The 18073-nt window shown below is 54.2% G+C and overlaps 1 protein-coding gene across 4 annotated transcripts in view; it reads right to left on the reverse strand.

The window, feature by feature from the left end:
- Positions 1–18073, reverse strand: part of SLC6A6 (solute carrier family 6 member 6) — a 94276-nt gene that overhangs the window by 35975 nt on the left and 40228 nt on the right. For 2 of the 4 annotated variants that reach the window (XM_045289798.1, XM_045289797.1), the window contains 3 exons: positions 8184–8423; positions 6749–6883; positions 5253–5496 (listed from right to left, as the gene is read on the reverse strand). In XM_045289798.1, coding sequence (XP_045145733.1) covers positions 5253–5496; positions 6749–6883; positions 8184–8412 — 608 coding nt within the window. In that variant the 5' untranslated portion in view covers positions 8413–8423. Of the gene's footprint in view, positions 1–5248; positions 5497–6748; positions 6884–8183; positions 8424–12998; positions 13018–18073 lie in introns of those variants that run through there. The other 2 variants (XM_045289799.1, XM_045289800.1) reach the window with 2 other exon arrangements.

The following is an 18073-nucleotide window of genomic DNA, read 5'->3' on the forward strand; positions in this document are numbered from 1 at the left end:
TCACTAAGCAGCAGCCCAGGTGGTGTCCGGGCTGCCACCCTGCCTCGTGTGATTGATGCCCAGGGAGCGCTCTGTGCCCCTTGGTCAACACTGCAGCTGGAGGCAGGGGGAAAGGCATGGGAGACCAGCCCAGGAGCACGACCTCACTAAGCTGCAGTCCAACTGGGGTCCCAGCCAGCATGTTTGGGGCGTCACTCCCAGTGGGACCCTGAATTACACTCACAGGAGAGTTGCAAGCAAGCTCTTTTCTGGAGACATCAACTCAGGTAAGGTTTATACCAACAAGAACCCAGATTTTCAGCCCTTAAGTGCCCCACCCCCCCACCCCCATCTCCACCCCACACCTCTGGGACAGTCAGTGCTGGACACATGCTTCAATCTCTCCTACCAGTGTCCTCCTTGAGAAACATCCACAAACCAGTGAGTCACAGACATTCTGCTTTCATAGACCTCCATCCTCCCTCCTCCCACAGACCAGGTCAGGCGTATCCTAACAGCCAAGCCTCGGTCACCAGACTTCTACCTTTCTCCCTGGCCCTACATCCTGCTCCTTTCTTGTAAGTCCGATGCTCCAGCCAATCCAAATACAAACACTTGCTGCTCCCAAATACTCAGGTACTTTCAGAATGTCAAGCCTCGCTCTTCCCCCCACTCCCCTCCCCTCCATCCCCACCCCCTGGCAGAGGCTGCTGCTTCTGCCCAGATGCCTGCTTCTGTCCCTCCTTGTCTGCCTCCTGAACTCCTATTCATCCCTCAAAGCCCCGCTCATATGGGCCCTCCAGCTTCAGGCTGCAGAGTCAGGGAGTGTCGACACAAAACTAAGTAGAAGAGCCGGCACTGGGTGGGAACTTACTCTGTGCCCGACACTGCACCACACCACCAGAGCCTGAATCCATCCTGGGCTGGGAGGGTCAGGTAATGGTGTGGAGAAGACCAGGGGAAGATGCTGAACTAGGAAATGACCTGCCAGGACTCACAATTGAGGAGGGGCAGGCAGGACACAGCCGGCCAGGTGGCAAAGAGGCAGGGCTGGTTTCTGGGAGAGTGATGTTGGGGTCCCTAAGGGGCAGAGGCAGTGGGGAGGGTGTGTGGGGATTCTGGGTACACTTTGAAAAAAGCGAAGAGGCTCTGTGCACTGAGTGTGAGATGGGAGGTAGGGAGAGACTCTGGGAAGATTCCCAGATAATTTCCTGACAGGCAGTGTCTCTGCCGAGAGTCACGGGTGGTTACAAATGGCTAATGTGCCCAGGCGCTAGCCAGCATGTTCATTCTGGGCCCACCCGAGGGTCCCTGGAGAGAAAGGCCCACTGCCCTACTTCTGACATCTCACCCATTGAAGATTCTAAGGAGCCCAGTTCTCCTCGGACACCCATGGTCAGAGTCAGCTCCAGGGCTGGTGGTGGGGGTGGGAGCGGAGGCAAAGATTTAGGGGAAGAAAAAGGAGACGGCACATTCCTGGGACAATGGTTGCCGGCCATCAGTTCGTGCATGCGGATCCTCTGTCCTTCTCATTGCTATTTTCAGAAGGAGCAGCAGGCTCCGGAAGGGAAGAGACCACCCCTTTGTCACCCCTTGGTGCCTGGCTCAGAGTGGAGTTGTCTGACATCTCCTTGGGTATCTGTCCTCGAACTCACAGACACACAAGCTGCAATGATGGTCCGCGCCCACTGTGTCCCCCAACACTCCTGGGGTTCTAGAGAGCTGTCAAGTTATTTATGGGTGGTCAGGTGCCCGCTCTCACGTGGCTGTGCAAGAAGCCAGGAGGGGACAGGTCACAAGAGCCAGACCAGACGGGAGGGAAGCCAGTGGCCGGCAGGCAGCCAGCACTCCCTGGATCACTCAAGTCCATCTGGATCGTATAAGGGACTTGGGAAGGTGCTCGTGGAACCAGGAAATGTCCAAAGATAAACAACCGTCTCAGGGTCTTCCTTGCCAGAGAAAGGGACTGGAACTTGGAAGGCAGGAGCCTTGCGGTCTCCCAAGAGGGTCTAGAGGGACAGAGGGGAGGGCAGAAACAGAGACGACGTCCGGGCACCTCCGGATCCCCCATCTCTCATGTGAGCCCCTTCTCTAAGCCCATTCTGGTCTGAAGATTACAGGAGACGAACTCAGAGCCATGCAGGAGACCTTCCGGGTGCTGAAGGGCATCTGTTCTTCCCCTCTGTCACTGTGACAGTTCCACGCCCCCCTGGGGGGACAGTAAAGACACCAGCACCACAAGCGTCCACGTAGGGAGTCTCCACCAGCTTCTAGGACCTGCTGGGTGGTGGAGACTGTGAACGCACTCAGTCCACCCAGAGGCAGCTCAGACGAAAGGCGTCTGCACAACCGGCCACGGAACACCCTGAGGAGCAGAGCTCTGGCCCGGCCCACAGTTGCCGGGAGTTGGAATAGACTCAGGGGCAACTGGTTCCAAGCTCTCTGGCTGGCCACTCTGGGCTGGTCCAAGCAGGCAGTGTAATGGCCCCTCACTTATAGGCTAGACCCTGAGACCCAGAGAGGTGAAGGCCCTTGTCCGAGCAGAAAAGGCAGGGCCAGAGTTCAAGCCTGGGACTCAAGTCCATGCCGGCGGTCAGAGGCCCCGGCAGACACTGGGTAAGCAGAGGCCACTCTTAGAGCCAATGCCCTGGGTGAGTTAGGCTCTGGTTTGTCAGGCCTGTGCCAAGAACACCACAGAAAGAACAAGGATGTGGCCTCAGGCCCCATTCAGGCAGAGAATGGAGTGCCAGCCTTTCTTTGTCTGGCTTCCCTCGGCGCCCGCCCTTGAAAACTCAGCTTGCCAGGGAGTGGGCAGCCGATGAGTCTAGGAATGTACTTTTAATGCCCTCTTTGTTTGCAAGTGGAAAATACATACACATCAAAAGCCTCGACCCCAAGGAGCCTCAAGGCCCAGGGGACAAACCCTGAAGGCCTACATGTCACAAGAGGGGCATGAGCCACTCTATGCTGGGTGTGGACGCCCCGTTTCCACCCCCTCCCTCCCTTCCATGAGGATAGCTCTGACCCTTCACCTGCAGCTTCCCAGTCCCGGTCCGCTCCTCACTGGGCCTGTTTCCAGGACCAGGTTCTAGGAGGTGGGCTGTTGTCGTTACTAGCAGCTGCCCAGTCGGCCCCCAACTCACGCAGGACAGCTCTGACCCCTGTGATCCACACAGCTTTCAACAGGCTGCTTTGCAGAAGCAGTTCGCCAGGCTTCCTATCATCTACCCGGGACTGAAGGTGCCGCTAAACCTGCCCGACATCCAAGCAGCAGGCAAACCTCGACTAGCAGGAGGCGTGCATGGGCTGGGAATCACACCGAGGGTCTGGGACACAAGAGGTGTGCAGACAACTTGAAAGCACCAAACCCAATCCAAAGTGGAGCGGAGACAGCTAAGACAGCTAAGGGCCACCCCCCTTCCTTGACAGCCTCCCAGACCCCCGGATCCCAGCTTTCCCGCAAGGCTCTCATAGTTAGTCCAGGGCTGACCCAGGCCCAGCTCAGTGCCAAGCCCCAAACTCAAGTGCTCATGAAGAGCATGGGGCGCGATACACGCATAATTTTTGACCAGCATCCAACCCTGGGTTGGCTCCCTCCTACCCCAGCTTTCTAGGGGCTTCTCACCATTCGGGCCTCCACCATGCTTGTCCTAGGACGCCCCTTGTAGAGTTACTAAGGAGGCTGATGGTGCTGGGAGTTAGGCACTGGGCTACTAACTGAATAGTCAGCGGTTCGAATCTGCCAGAAGAAAGATGAGGTGGTCCGCTCCAGTCAAGATTTACAGGCTAATAATAAACCTTACAGAAGGTCTCCACGAGTCAGACATGATTCAATGGCAGTAGGTTTGATTTTTGGGTTTGGTAGCATGAATAACTAGACTGTGGCACGTTGTTTAAAAAAAACGCCCCTATTTCTCCAGTCCTCTCATAAAAAGGCTGTACCGGATCTAGATGGAATTGTGCCCCTGTACCAACGCGTTGAGAACCGAACCCCATAACAGCTGGCATCACCCCGTTGAGGGCGAGGATTTCCTCCATCACCCGTGGTATGGGTCCTCAACCTCAGTGCAGCTGGGTCATGGGAACAAAGGCACAGTTATCAGGAAGTAGAGAGATGCTGTCTGAAGCTGAGGGATCTACAGGCTATGAGAACCTGAAATAAGGAACCATGGTGGGGCTGTGGGCTGCTAACCACAAGTTCAGTGGTTCAAACCCACCAACTGCTCCATAGGAGACGAGGTGAGTCTGTCTGCCACCAGAGAAGTCACACAGTCTTGGGAATCCTATCGAGGTAGCCACAATTAGTTAGAATCGACTGGCTGGCAGTGAATTGAGATGAGGCTGAATTGGCTCAAGGTGGTAGGTGGTTTTGGGGTGGGTGGGTGACGGTGGAATAGTCCAGAAGAAACTTTCCCCCTGAATGGAGACCACAGTCTCCTGAACTTTGAGAAAACTACAAGAAAATACATTTCTGGTTTTTTAAAGCCACACATTTGTGTGGTGTTTGTGTTAAATAGCACGAGGTCATCTCTTGAATCTGAGTTGGTCATGGGACTTTCTTTGGCCAATGGTATACTGGCAAAAATGGCCCTCGCAGAGACTTGAGCACTGGACTTTCTCTTATTCTGTTCTAGGAATGCTGAGCCACATGTGAGCCGGCCCAGGCTAGCCCGCTGGGTGAAGAGACCATGTGGACCAGCCAGCCACTCCTAGTACCCCAGCCAAGAGCCAGCCAACCCCCCAGAAGAACTACCCTGATAACCGATAGCTTACTATACATTTGTGGGAGTCTTACTCAGCTGAGCTCACCCAGACTGCCAACGAGTACAATCATGAACTAAATAAATGTTTGTTCCGCAGCAAAAGGTAAGTGACAGAGGCCGATTTTCCCCTCTCCTCCCCCCACCTGCATAACTACCACAGCGTCATATGAGCATTTTCTCCCCACAATCACAGGTTTCATATTCTAACGAGATCTTTTCTAAAACAGACTCAAAACACTGTCATTTTCAGATCCACGTTTCCTCCAAAGTTGATGGCAAGTATGAACTGGGGAAACAATCCTCGGTGTCATCCCACGGGGTCAAGAATGATTCGCTGCCTCACGTGACAGGTAGAGAAATGCGTGGTCAGTAAGCGGCAGCGCTGAGATCTGATCCCAGGCCTGAGACCAAGGGCACGGATATCTCACCAAAAGACAGAAAAGGAGGACGTGTGTGTCTCTCCTTTGTGCCTCCACACCCACGCCCTCCCCCCCACGAGGCTGGCCTTACTCCCAGAACTCGATGACAGGGGAGGTGTAGTTGGTGTTGTTGGTGGCGCTGAGGGTGATCCACATGCTCTTATTCTTGCGCATGGTGTCTTCCATGCATTGCGGCGTGTTCCAGCTGTGGTTGCAGTGTGCCCAGGGCAGATCCGTCTGGAAGGAGTGGAACAGGTAGTACATGGCCCAGGCCAGGATGATGATGTAGTACACGTTCAGCAGGGACACGATCACGATGGAAGCGTAGCCAATGCCTGCAGAGGTGGGCAGAGACAAGCAGCTGAGGTGAGGCCAGGTGCACATCGAGGTGCGGCCAGGTGCACATCCGCCCAGAGCACCCACAGCAGTCCCAGGGACTGGGCTAGACGACGACCTTCCCAGCCACCCGCAAAATCCACGGAGGAGGACCGCAGGATGGGACGGATAGATGGATGGCAAAATAATCGGGGCAGCGGGTGAGAGAAGGAATGAACAATGGATGGTATCGGGGACTGAATTTTTATCCCCGCCCCCCCCCTAAAAAACAAAAACAAAACCAAAAAACCAAGGATTGGAAAAACCGATGCCTGTGGCTATGGCTGGCTCATCGCGGAATAGGTTATTGTGATGCTACTGAGGGAGGATGCGTGTGAGTCAACCTCTGAGGGGGAAAATAAACTTGTTTGTTAAAACCACCACCTGTGGTATTTCTGTTCTAGCAACTGAGAGTAGATGGCCTGGTGGTTAGATGGTGCGATAAATGAATGGAATGTTGGCAGCAGCGGGTTAGTTAGATGGGTAGATCGCTATGTGATGGATAAGCCTGGGTTTCTGGGATGGCTGGAGATAAACAATGAGTGAGCGAATAGGGAAATGGATGGTTGATTGGATGGATGATCTAATGATTGAATGGCTTACTGTACGAAAGGTTCAATGAATGGATAGGGCCAAGTTTCTAGATAACTGAGTGAATAAACTCAAATACTCATATCTCTGCCAATTATGCTAAGTGATTACTTCATGAGTGTTAACATTATAATAACCCGAACGGTTACGATGGCAGTGCTTGCTAGGTGTACAAAGTCTTTTTACCTAAGTCGCCTTGTCTTCAAAGAAACCTGTATGGTTCCATTGCTGGATGAGGACACGGCGCAGGGGTAAAAAGAAGTTAAGGCACAAGGGTACCAAGAAGAGGAAGTAGAACTTGAACCCAAGACAGAAAAGGCTCCTGCCCTTGAGTGCTAACCTGTTCACCCCTCCCCCTCAAGAGCCCCCTAAAACAGAACAGTTGATCCTTACTGAGCTACTACCAAGCGTCAGTCACCTGCCAGTCTCCTTCCGCCTACAGTTTTACCAGCAAAGGCAGCAGCCGCCCAGGGAAAATGTGCGGGCTGCTATCTTGTATCAGGCATGTGATTTCATGAGAGTTCCAGGTCCCTGACAAATAGCACGTGGTCCATAAACACTTGCTGAGCCAACGAACAACCGGCCCACCCGCCTCGCCCCAGCGCCTTCATCCACACTCACCCGTGAACAAGGGGCAGATCTTTTCCCAGCAGGTTATTCCCCCTTGGGAGGTGTACTGGCCGATGACCACCTCCAGGAAGAACACAGGCAGGCCGCCGCCAAACAGGAAAATAAAATATGGTATGAGAAACGCACCTGTGAAGAAGCAGAGCGGGGCAAGGGCTGGTCAGATTGTGGCTGCCAGGGAGCTGGTATTTCTGCAAACTGCACCTGGAAGGGGCTGGACCCCAACCCCCGCATCCCCCTCTTGGTGGAAGGACAGGTGAGTGATGTGAAGAATGTGGGCGTGGGAGTCCCACAGACCAGGCCCCCCTGCGTGGTTGGTGTCCTCTCGGCAGTGTGCCCACCACTTGGCAAGGCCGCCAGAGCCTTGGAGCCTTTGCTCATTTAATCTGTGCCGGCCTCCTTCCTCCCACCTTTCCGTCTTGAGTAAGTACTGCTGGCCCTGTGGGACCCTTCTCAAAAGCGACTTCCTCGCGGAAGCCTTCCCCAAGCGCCCCCCAGGCTTCTCAGAGGAGGCAGCTCAAAAGAGCTCCTCGCTGGCAGGATTCAGTGCTAAGGCAGGAGGCCAGCATCTCCAGCCAGGGGGTGGGAGCAGGAGAGGAATGAGGGGCCGAGGGTCTGGATGGGGCTCCTGCTTAGGTTCTGCTGATGGTGGCTTTGGGGTCCACGAATGCTTTGAAGCTGAATAACTCGGGTTGAGTACTCAGATCCACAGGGGCCCGGATCCTACAAAAGGCGAGGAACCAGGCTCTTAGGCAGACTTCTTCCAATGTGGTAGCATGAAGCCTGTCCTTTCTTCCCAAGCAGACAGTAACTCGGGGTGAGGAGCCCCCTCGAGCATGTCTGTATTGGGCCCTGCCGGCCTTTAAAACCAGTAACAGGAGACACGTCCATGAGGGAGGGGATTCTAGCTCAGAGCCTTCCACAGGCCCCCAAAACAAACAAGACAAAAAAACAAAACCAAAAAAAACCCCCCACAATCCAAACCAGCCAATCAGATGCCATATATTAAAACAAACAAACAAAACACCTCTCAACTCTATTTTATTTTTCTGGGCATTTCTCCATGATGGCAAATGACAGTGGTTTCCCATTTAGAGGAGAACACAAAGCTTGCTTTTGAAGGCTGTTTGGTTAAGTCAGAAAAGCAAAAGCGCCCATCAAGAACTACATCAGTCCAGGCCCTGATGTATCTCTGGGGACAGGTATATGTGAGGATGCTGAAGAACAGGAGACAGGAGCATAACTCAGCCCGATCTCTTCCAGGAGGGCAAGCAACTGCTGAAAGTCACACAGGAAAACCTCCACAGAGTATCGCGCGGGCCGGCCCCGCTTTCCCGGAGGTGAGGTGGGGATGGGTAAAGGGAGGCTCAGAGAAACACCCACACTTGGGTCCCACGGGACCTCTCCCCTCCTCGCAGCTCCCGATTACCTCCACCATTTTTGTAGCAGAGGTACGGGAAACGCCAGACGTTGCCTAATCCAATGAACCCTCCAGCCACAGAGAGCACGAAGTCGATCTTGCTGGACCACTTCTCCCTCTGCGGGTGCTTGCCCTCGGCCTCATCTTCAGGCCGGGTGCCCGGGCTCTTCCCTGGAGACGGCTTCAGGATGTCCTTGTGGAAGTCCTTCAGGCACTGCAGCTTCTCCTTGGTGGCCATCTCTTCACTTTCTAAGGAGACAAAACCAAACCCGGCCACGGTCACTTGATAAGGCAGTAAAAACCTCTCCGGCCGGCCCAGGGCGTGGGCGGCAGCTCCCCAAGTCTGCCCACTGCTCTGACCACCACACTGTTAAATCATTCAGATGCCCTGGGGTCAAGGATTTCAGGGTCCAGGCTGAGGATCCTTGGGTCCCACCGAATCGACAGGCTCTCTACTCTGAACATCTGCTGAACAGAAGCAACAGGGATCCTGATGCGGTCAGAGACGCATCAAACTGCTCCCACTGGCAGATTTAACACAAGCACGAGAATGGAAGGGAGCAGGGAAACTAGATGCATGGAAATGGAACGACCAGAATGGAAAGGTCAAAGATGTTCACACGTTATGAAGAATGTAACTAATGTCACTGAGCAACTTGTGTAGAGATGGCTGTAGGGCAACAAAACTACACTCCACCCACCCATTTCCTCCCGGGCCCTGGGACTTGAGAAGCTGGCTGAGCCCTAGCTGGCACCCCACCCACCCCCACCTCAGATCTTCTGCTCTCATCTCCCTCTAGGGTTCAGCCAAAAGGAGGGGTCCCCTAAGTCAGAGAGTGAGAGAACAGGGGGTCTTTCTCCCCTACGTCCCCTTACAGTGCCACACATCTGGTGGCAGCTGTGTGACCTTTCCTGGCCACAGCACCTGTTGGTGATTACGCCCCCCCCCCGCCCCCCATGGCTCCAGATCACTCCCCTAAATTGTTACAAGCTGTCTCTTCAGGCCTCCAGGTGCTAACAGCTCCCTTCACTATCAGAATCCAGTCCCCTTTCCTCTGAGCATACCCCTAAGCCTGCACAATAAAGTCTCTGGGACCATCCAGCTAGAGGCCCAGTGACCAAAAGTCAAGTTCTGAAGTCCCCCCAGAGCTGCTCGTTGTCACCTTTACCTGCTCCCAGGTCAGACACCACTCTAAAGGGGCTGCCACCAGCCAGGGCAGAGGACCTCTTTCTGTGCTTCCTCAGGTCCCCAAGTGGGCACCCTCCCAGCGGCGTGACCCTGGGGCCGCAGGCTCATCCAGCACCTGCCAATCATGCCCGGAGAACTGACCAGGGCTTACTGTGGACACAAGGAGAACCAGCCTGGAGGGAGGGGACAGAGGGGAAGGCTAGGTCCCTGCCATCAATGATCTACTGTGAGATGACAGAAGGCCACACAAGACAAATAGACAAGTTGAGGCAAGCCGGAGCTAGGGGGCCTGCTTGTCCCACTCTGGGCCTCCGTTTCACCACCTGGGAAATGAAATAAATGACAGCAAAGAGGACCGACTCATTGCCAAGCCTCCTCCTTCCTCAGGATGGGCCTTCTACCCACAGGACAGACTCGGGGGCCCGTGGGCATCAAGCTTGCCTTTCCGTCAGAGCACTTATCCACGCCCGAAGACACCCTGCTCATTTGGGTCCTTGTGAACGGACTCCTCAACCAGACTAGGGGCTGCAGGAGGAGGGCCAAGACCCTGCCTGACAGTGCTAGCACCGGGTGCCCCGAGCCTGCCCCCAGCCTGCCCCATGATGGCAGACGGCAGGGGCTCTTTGAACTGATCAAGTACCCAGTTCAAATCCCAGTGCCGCTCCCCAACGGTGAGCTCGAGTGAGCCCCTCAGCCTGACACAGGAAGATGGTCCGGTGGCGGGGGGAGAGGGGACTGCGGTGGGGTCTGGGTGAGGCTGATACAAGCACAGTGCGGCCTGCCGGCAGGGTTGTGCCAAGGCGCTGTGGCCCAGCAGCATGCAGAAACCCGGCCCCCTTGCCCCCCACCTTCTTCCTCTCCTGGCTTGCAGTGGGGGTTCCTAACTCTGGCAGCGAGCAGAATAAGAAAAGGCCCCTGGAGAGGCTGGCCGCTCACAGAGATCCAACCTTGCCCACCCCCTGGAATGCTGACGTGCTGGAGTTGGCACCCGGAGCGCTTTTCTCTGCCGTTCCCTGGGGTGAGACTAGGGCCTGGCTGGCTGCAGCTCCTGCAAAGAATAACCTGCACGGTTCAAGCATTGTTCTAATGCCGCTGTGTGCGCCTGATGGTTATCAGAGGGCCCATTGTGGCCCGTTCCACGGAGCATAATTGGAGGATGTAGGACTCAACTCCCTCCTGGTGAAGATGTTGTTCAGGGAATGACCCTTGGGGCCTCCGATCTCAACAGGACTGGCTCCACCGTGCGGGGACCTCCCCTGGATCTCAGAGCTGGAAGCTGCTGAACCTCGTGAAGCCTCTTGAGATGTCAGGGGGGCACTGCCAGCTCCTCACATTCCTGGTGAGGGGCTCACAAGTGTACCGTGTGTCTTCCCCCCCTAGAGGTGGGCTGGTAACCTGGAGGCGCCTGGCTCTGCCCTCTGAGCCCCGAACCCCACTTGCCGTAGTGGTACCCAGAGTGGTCTAGACATCTGGGAGGCAGCACCTACAGTTCCCTGAGACTGCTCAGCTCCAGGCTCTGACTTCCCATGAAACGCATTTCCCAGCCCCCACCACACTGAACACATGACCTTCCTGGTGGAAGCCATCTTCCTGACGCCCGTTGGATGCGCCAGGAGGTGTGCGTGGTGCGTGGTGCCAGGGAAGGAGTGCATGTGTTGGCAGGGGGCATATGGTTATGGGAAGATTCATGCTAATGCCTGGTGCCATGGGGGGGTCTCCCCATACTGAGCCCATGGCGGATAAGCTCCCAATGTCACCTCTCCCACCTGGGCTGCAGCAACCCAGGCGTCCTTGCCCTTGGAGAAGACAGAGCCAGCTCCCACCCCGTAGGTTTATCTCTGGCTTCCCCCAAAGCCAGTGGCAAGTGAGGTCCACTGCCCACAGCCTCACCAAAGCCTACAAGAGGTCCGGCGAGGCTGAGGCAGACGCAGGTGCTCCCCAAGGCTCTCTGGGGGTGTCTGACCAGACCCATGTCTGTAAAAGCCCATCTCCATCAGACTTGCTGATGATGCTACCTCCTGAATGTTCTGGCAGCCACCCACATCTGTTACCATGGCAACCACTGTGCTCAGGGCATCAGCCTTCTCTGGGCATCTGCACAGCCTCTTTTAGGTCTCCCTGCTGCTACTCTGCGCACACACACATCTATTAGACACTGCAGCTGAAGAGAACACAGCACAGCCCACAGAAGACCGTAATGCCCCCCCCCCCAAGTCACACAATCCTCTGCTGAGCTGCAGGCCCCCATCCGCTCATTTGCCTCTCTCCTGGGGGCAGCAACTACACAACTGCTCTAGCCCCTCGCAGGCCTTAGGTTTGGGTCACCTTTCCCATTTGCTATCGTGACCTCCACCTGTTCCAGCCCGTCAGGGGGAGGCTAACCCCCGAAGGAATCTGAGCACGAGCCTCTTCCTGGCTGTATAATAACTTCAAGCAAGTTGCTCGACCTCTCTGGGCTTCCGGTCCTTATCCGTAAAACGGTGTAACGGTGCAACTCCTAGGAATATTGTAGCAATGGGATTGGAACGGGGAGGGCAGGCATCTGAAGAGCATGCTCTCCGAACCGCATTGCGTATGGAGCCGGCGTTCCACAGGTGGTACCTGGGTCATCAGAGTTGTGGTTACTGCTGCAATTATTCGTGAGCTCACCCCTCAGCTGGTAGTGACCGTGACCAGGCCCGTATCCAGGCCTCAGCTTCTGCTCACTCAGGCTGTCCCCCTTGCTCAAAGAGCCTGACCTCAGACAACACCTTTCCAGGAATATCTGTCCACCTTTGGAGGCTCGCAAATGGCCCCCTAGCTCATGCCCAGCAAGCGAGATGCCACCTGGCTCTTTCTGTGCTAGAAGTAAGTGCTCGGGGACAAGTCTCCACATGCATTCAAGCCGCCTGCTTCCCTGTCAGCTACCAACTAGCCACGGAGCTGCTTTCGTTGGCACTGGGCCCAGGGTTATTTTGCAGCAGCTGAGATACATAATTCCCCATTTTAAGAGCTTCCTCTTTGGTTATGAGAGCTACAAAGGATTAGAATCGGCTCTGATAAAAACCCTCCTTATCTTTGCTCCAGACACAGCAACCTGAGACAGCTGTGCCCGAAGACCACCTTGCTGGTCATCTGGTCAATTTGGCAGAAATGTGGACAGAGTCAAGTCAGTTCCAGGGACACTGTGGCTTTATACGATGTTCCTTTGCTCTCACCAACCCCCTCCCCGCCTTTGAGGGATCCGGTTTCTGGGTACTTCCTGTAGGCTGAGCTGTTTACAGACTTGATTCCCTATTCACTGCTCAGAAAACTGCATTATGGGAGGCAGTTTTAGTCGTGTGTTGCACAGGAGAGAAACAGAGGCTCAGGCCGGAGGCTGTCGGGTTGGAAGGAGGCAGGAGGGTGAGGAGCCCTAACTCCCCAGAGCCAGACGCCCGAAGGCACTAGAGTACAAGGAAGCTTGGAAAGGAAGGTTCACAGGTCAGGAAAGGCCATACGCCGGGTTTAGAGTGAGGGGCAGAGCAGGGCAGAGACCAGGTACCTGTCTGCCACCATGTCCCTCAACTCACTGACCCTCAGGTGCCCACGCAGAAGCCACTTTGACCTTGAACTGAGTTGCAGGTATTGCAGGGGCTGCCCCACCCAGCACTTACCACTCAGATCATGGCTTTGGGGAGACCAAGCTCTTGCCTCTTTGTCCTGGAGAGGCCGCCCAGAACCCTGGAGTCACCTGTGCGGCTCACCAACTTGCTGCCCCTGCCCCGGAGCACCTGAATCTCCTCGAGGAAAGGGCAGGGCTGAAGGTGTCTGTGGACCTCCTTATCAGCTTCCCAAGTGGGAGGAGAATTGGGATCCTTAGCGCCCAGCTGAATTCGGTGAGGAGGAGGTCAGACGCCCCTCCACTCGCCACCTTTTCCACCAGCTCTGACACGGACATCTCTCCGGCGTGACTTCTCTGCTAGCTTCAGAATGCTGTTGCTGCTAGCTGCCACACCAAACTCACAAACCACAGTGCGTATTGTGGCATTTAACAAGGAAGAGGCTCCAGCACAACACAGCTCTCGAATCAAAACTGCCTGGTCTTGACAGGGCCCACAGGCCGGCCCCTCTGGCTCAGCCCTAGGCCCTCTGGCCCTGCTCATGCAAGCAATTTACAATGCTCCTTGGCTCTATTGATAAATGCCCAAAGGCACCTCATTCTGCCAGAAAGCCTCAGCCCTAAGCGCTCATTGCTCAGGGTCAACACATGTGCTTGCTTATTAGCTTTGTGGGCCTATAGGCCTGTGTGCCCCCTCCGACGGGTCTCCTGGCTCTGCTGCCACTGTCTCAGGTGGGATAGCCCTCTACCTCCTGGGACCAGGAGGTTCTCGGTGTGGAGCCTGCATCTAGATGACGTGCTCCCCTCCTCTCCCTTCTTCTTAGTGCTGAGACGGTTCCTTTTAAGCCTAGCGGGTTGGCATAACTGGCCAACCCCCTCATTAGGGCTCCACACATCTAATTTGCATAGCCTCAGCCCCAGTGGGGTTCCTTCCATCCACCTTAACAAGCTGTCCCATCCCTTGGGTGGACCGAAAGCATCTTATCCCACCCAATCATTTTGCAGGTCTCACAAGATAACATCAATTTATCCTATAATAAACTTATCAGGGGGTCATGGGGTGCGGGAGCTGATACCAAGGGCTCAAATAGAAAGAAAATGTTTAGAGAAGAATGATGTCAACATATGCTTGATACAATTGATTTCTGGATTGTTATACGTGCTATAAGAACCCCCAATAAAATGATCTTTAAAAAAAAAGGTAAAAGGCCATTTAAACAATTCATCGCACAGCAGATTGAGATTGAAACTTCTTATTATCACTGATGACACCACTTGTGACCTTTACCCCCACCCCACCCGCCTCAGGAGGAAGAGCTCTTTGGCCTTCCTCTTCTTTGCAAGGTCCCCCAGACCCCTATAGCACAAAGCAGGCCGACAGAAAAGATTGGACGGTTGGCTGGTTCTCAGTCAATCTTGGGGGTTCCCGTTCTGTGGGTTCGGCAAGCAGCTCCCAGAATCCGGAACTGGGGACCGGAGGAGTCCTGGCAGGCAGATCCATTTCACAGGTGGAGAAATAGATCGGAGGTCTGAGTGGGCCCCAGGCGGGGCTCCCTGCGTTCCACTCTTTCAGGAGCAGGCATGGACCTCTCGCTCTGGGCTCACGGGTCACCAATGTGCCTCCATTTCCTCACTGGTCAAAAGCAAGGATAAAAATACCATCGACCTCTCAGGGATGGGACGGGACAGAAACACTGCCTGTCACCTGTTCCGCTCAGGCCGTAGGCCATACTAAGTGATCAAAATTATAATCTCTTCTTGAAGAAGATGGCCGGTCACATTGGAATTGTGTTATACCGTGTGCCAGGCTGTATATCCTAGGTGTTTCCTTAAAAAGAAGAAGGACACTGCCTTTAAGAGCCGGCTGCATGCCAGGCACCGGGTTAAGCACTGTGCATGCATTCTCTTAAGTCCCCATCCAAGGGTGAGGTTGCCAAACCACTTTGCTGATGAGGAAACTGACGCGCAGAGGGATGAAGTTCTTGTCCAGGGTTACAGAGCCACTTGAGCTGGACTGGGCTTCCAATCTACCCAGTCTGCCTTAGCCTTCAAAGTCATGTTCGCAGCCTCCCACTCTTTGGCTCACTGATCTGGTGACTTCATCAAGGGAAATGGGGTCTGGTTCCTTTAAGAGGCCAGTCCCAGGCCTCACACAAGGCTGACAAATTAAAAGAAGCGGACAAACAGGGAAGTGAGGGCCCACGTGATGGAGACTGGAGGCCAGAGGCCAGGGAGGGCTCCTGGGGAACAGGCAGGGCCCAGGGCCATAGGGGCAGGCCGGACAAGCAATAGCGACCTTTGCTCCGATTAAACAGCACAGACTCAGGCAGGGCAGTTGTCACCATGGACAGGAGCCTGCTGGCAAACAGGGTTTTCCCCCCAGACTTCGAGTAGATTGGAAAGAGATCTTCTGAGCACCGTGTCCACAGATTGCCAACTCAGCGAGGAGAGCTGAGGTCAACTAGTAATGCCTGCACAGGCATGTGACTCACACACAATCCCTGCCAGAGTCGGTAGGGAAGGGGCAGTCATTATTCAGAAAAGCCCAAATCTGTTGCCATCCGAGCAAAATCGTATGCAAAGAGATCCCTCTCTCCTGCAGCACCACTGGATGGCTTGCTCACCTGCCTTTCCATCAGTGACCAAGGGCAAACCACTTAGGCCTCCCAGGTAAGCAATCCAGTACTGGGGCACACAAATCAATGTTAAGTTCCATGTTAGGAGTATTGTTGGCCATTCTTAACGAGGTTAGCTCTTCTGGAAAAGAACTCAATGCTCAAAACTCACTACCATCGAGTTGATTCTGACTCACAATGACACTATAGGAAAGGGCACACAGAACCGCACGGTGGGTTTCCGAGACTAACTTCCCAGGAGTAGAAAGCCTCATCTCTCCAGGGAGCAGCCCAACCCGAAACCACTGCACCACTGGGGCGCCCTTAAAAAGAAAGGGGAGGCTTTCGCTTTCCCCTCGTACAAAGTGACTCCATCAAAGGTTTAATAATTTGGTGGGATCATGTGCTAGCTTGGTTATCTATTCTCGAGGAAAAGTTAACTCAAGCATTACGAGTGGAAATACCTCAAGAGGCCTGGCAGGCAAGGGCCTTAAGAAAGGAGGCTAAGCAAGGGGTGGGGTGGGGTGGGGGCAGTAGGGACTGCCTCCGCCTTTTGGGATGTGGGGGTGGTCCACGGAGGCCAGATGCTCCAATTTCTCGAGATACTGAAATGTGGATGTGTATATACAGTTCCCAATTTCTAAGAGACTGTGTAGGTTGAAAACACACACACACACCCATATAGCAAGACCCAACTCATCCTGGAGCTAGTTTGTCTGCAGCTGGCCAGGCCTTGCTCCATATCACCGTCTGAGGTGGTGCCATGAAGGACAGACAGGCTTCCTGGGGCTGGGGCTGGGCTGGGCCAGTCAGCGGCACCGCCCGGCTCGCTCTTTCCAGTGAGGTCATCCGGGAACCCAGACAATGTTTTGGCCGGAACAAAGCCGAAACAATGAGCGACAACCTTCCAGCCCCAGTGAAAGTGAATTCTGTTTATGGAATCTCCAGGGACAGGGCTTGAGATCTAGCCGGGGTCCAGAGCCTTTCTTTCACTGCAGGCTAGCTACCCTGTGAACTGTTCACTGCCTGCCCATGACAACCACACACCCTTCTGTTTCCCGGTCAGCAGAAGACCACGGCCTACAGAAGTTCTGTTTCTCCCCCAAGTCCTCTCTTTAGGAAATCAAGCCTCAGAAGGGGAGGACCGCACAGTTAGAAGATGCTGGGCCAGGATCTGCACCTGGGTGACCACTGGCTTGGAACCTGCTAGAGCAGTTAATACCCCTTGGTTTGAGGTTTGCAGAAGACAAATCTATGAGGTGTGATGGCATCCTTAGGTTTGGGATTACGTTCCCCTCCTAGGACCCCCTGCCTGTACCAGACCATATAGAATGCCTAATATCTATCTATTATCAATTTTACACATAGAATACCATGTAATACCTAGAGTGTAGAGTGCTGAAGTGCAGTACTTCTTAGGACACTGACAAAAATTATTTTGTAAAAATCCTTCTACAATGAATTACAACATTATTAGTAACTCAGGAGCCTTGGTGGTATGGTCGGTCCAACCTTGGGCTGCTAACTGTAAGGTCAGCGGTCCAGCCCACCAGCACTCCTTGGGAAAGGGGAGGCTGCCTCCTTTCACAAAGATTTACCGTCTCGGAACCTCTATAGAGCCTCGAAGTGAATCGGAATCCATGTGATGGCAGTGTGTCTAGATTTGGACTTTTAAATAAGTAACATAGTAACTTAGTAACTTTTTCTTTTCCTCTAATCACTGTCATCCTCAAAAGAGTTACTACATTGATACAGGTTCATAAACCACAACAGTGTAGCTAAACCACCCGAAAAGTTAACAAAATGAGACACAAAAAATAACAGCCAGTAGTAGCGGCGGCAGCAGCAGCAGCAGTGCAGGCAGGCAAAGAAAACCACGTGCTTCGCAGCATCGCCGTCACTGTGTAAAGACAGCTCTGCCCCCAGTGCATTAGAAAGTTCCAAAAGTCCAACCACATGGAGTTTTCGCCTTGTAGGCATATTGAAACATGCGAGCTGGGCTTATGAAAAATATTTTTGTTGTGATAAATCACCACAGGGACGTTTTCCTAAAAAAGAATACATTTGCGATGAGACACTGCACAAAAACACTTTCTGGCGTCAAAACAAAACAAAACAAACTCTAACTTTCTCTGACAACGTCCCCTGATGTGCTCCACACACACACATTCCCCACCCCCCAGCCATGCCACTCCCCCAGTGTGGTGAAGAACTGGGGGTAGGGGCGTGGATCCACCTGTAGCCGCCTGGCCATATTCCCATACAACTGTGTAGCTGATACCACAGTCTGGGGCCTGCCTCCAAATCCTTTCCTTGTCTCCTTGGAAGCCACAGGGGAGACCCCAAGCCCCCAGTGGCCGGGAATGAGAACAGAGGGCAGACAGCAAACTACGGGCACCCAGAAGGGTGAGGAAGAGACATGCCGAAGCTGCCCTGCCGGGCTGGAGCCAGTTCAGGGTGGACGGGAAGGGGCAGGGCAGAGGGCCAAGCAGGGCACTGAGTTAGGGATAGGGCA

This window comes from Echinops telfairi, unplaced genomic scaffold, assembly GCF_000313985.2.
Source record: "Echinops telfairi isolate 266 unplaced genomic scaffold, ASM31398v2 ScPeMD7_31;HRSCAF=116, whole genome shotgun sequence".
Lineage (NCBI taxonomy): Eukaryota > Metazoa > Chordata > Mammalia > Afrosoricida > Tenrecidae > Echinops > Echinops telfairi.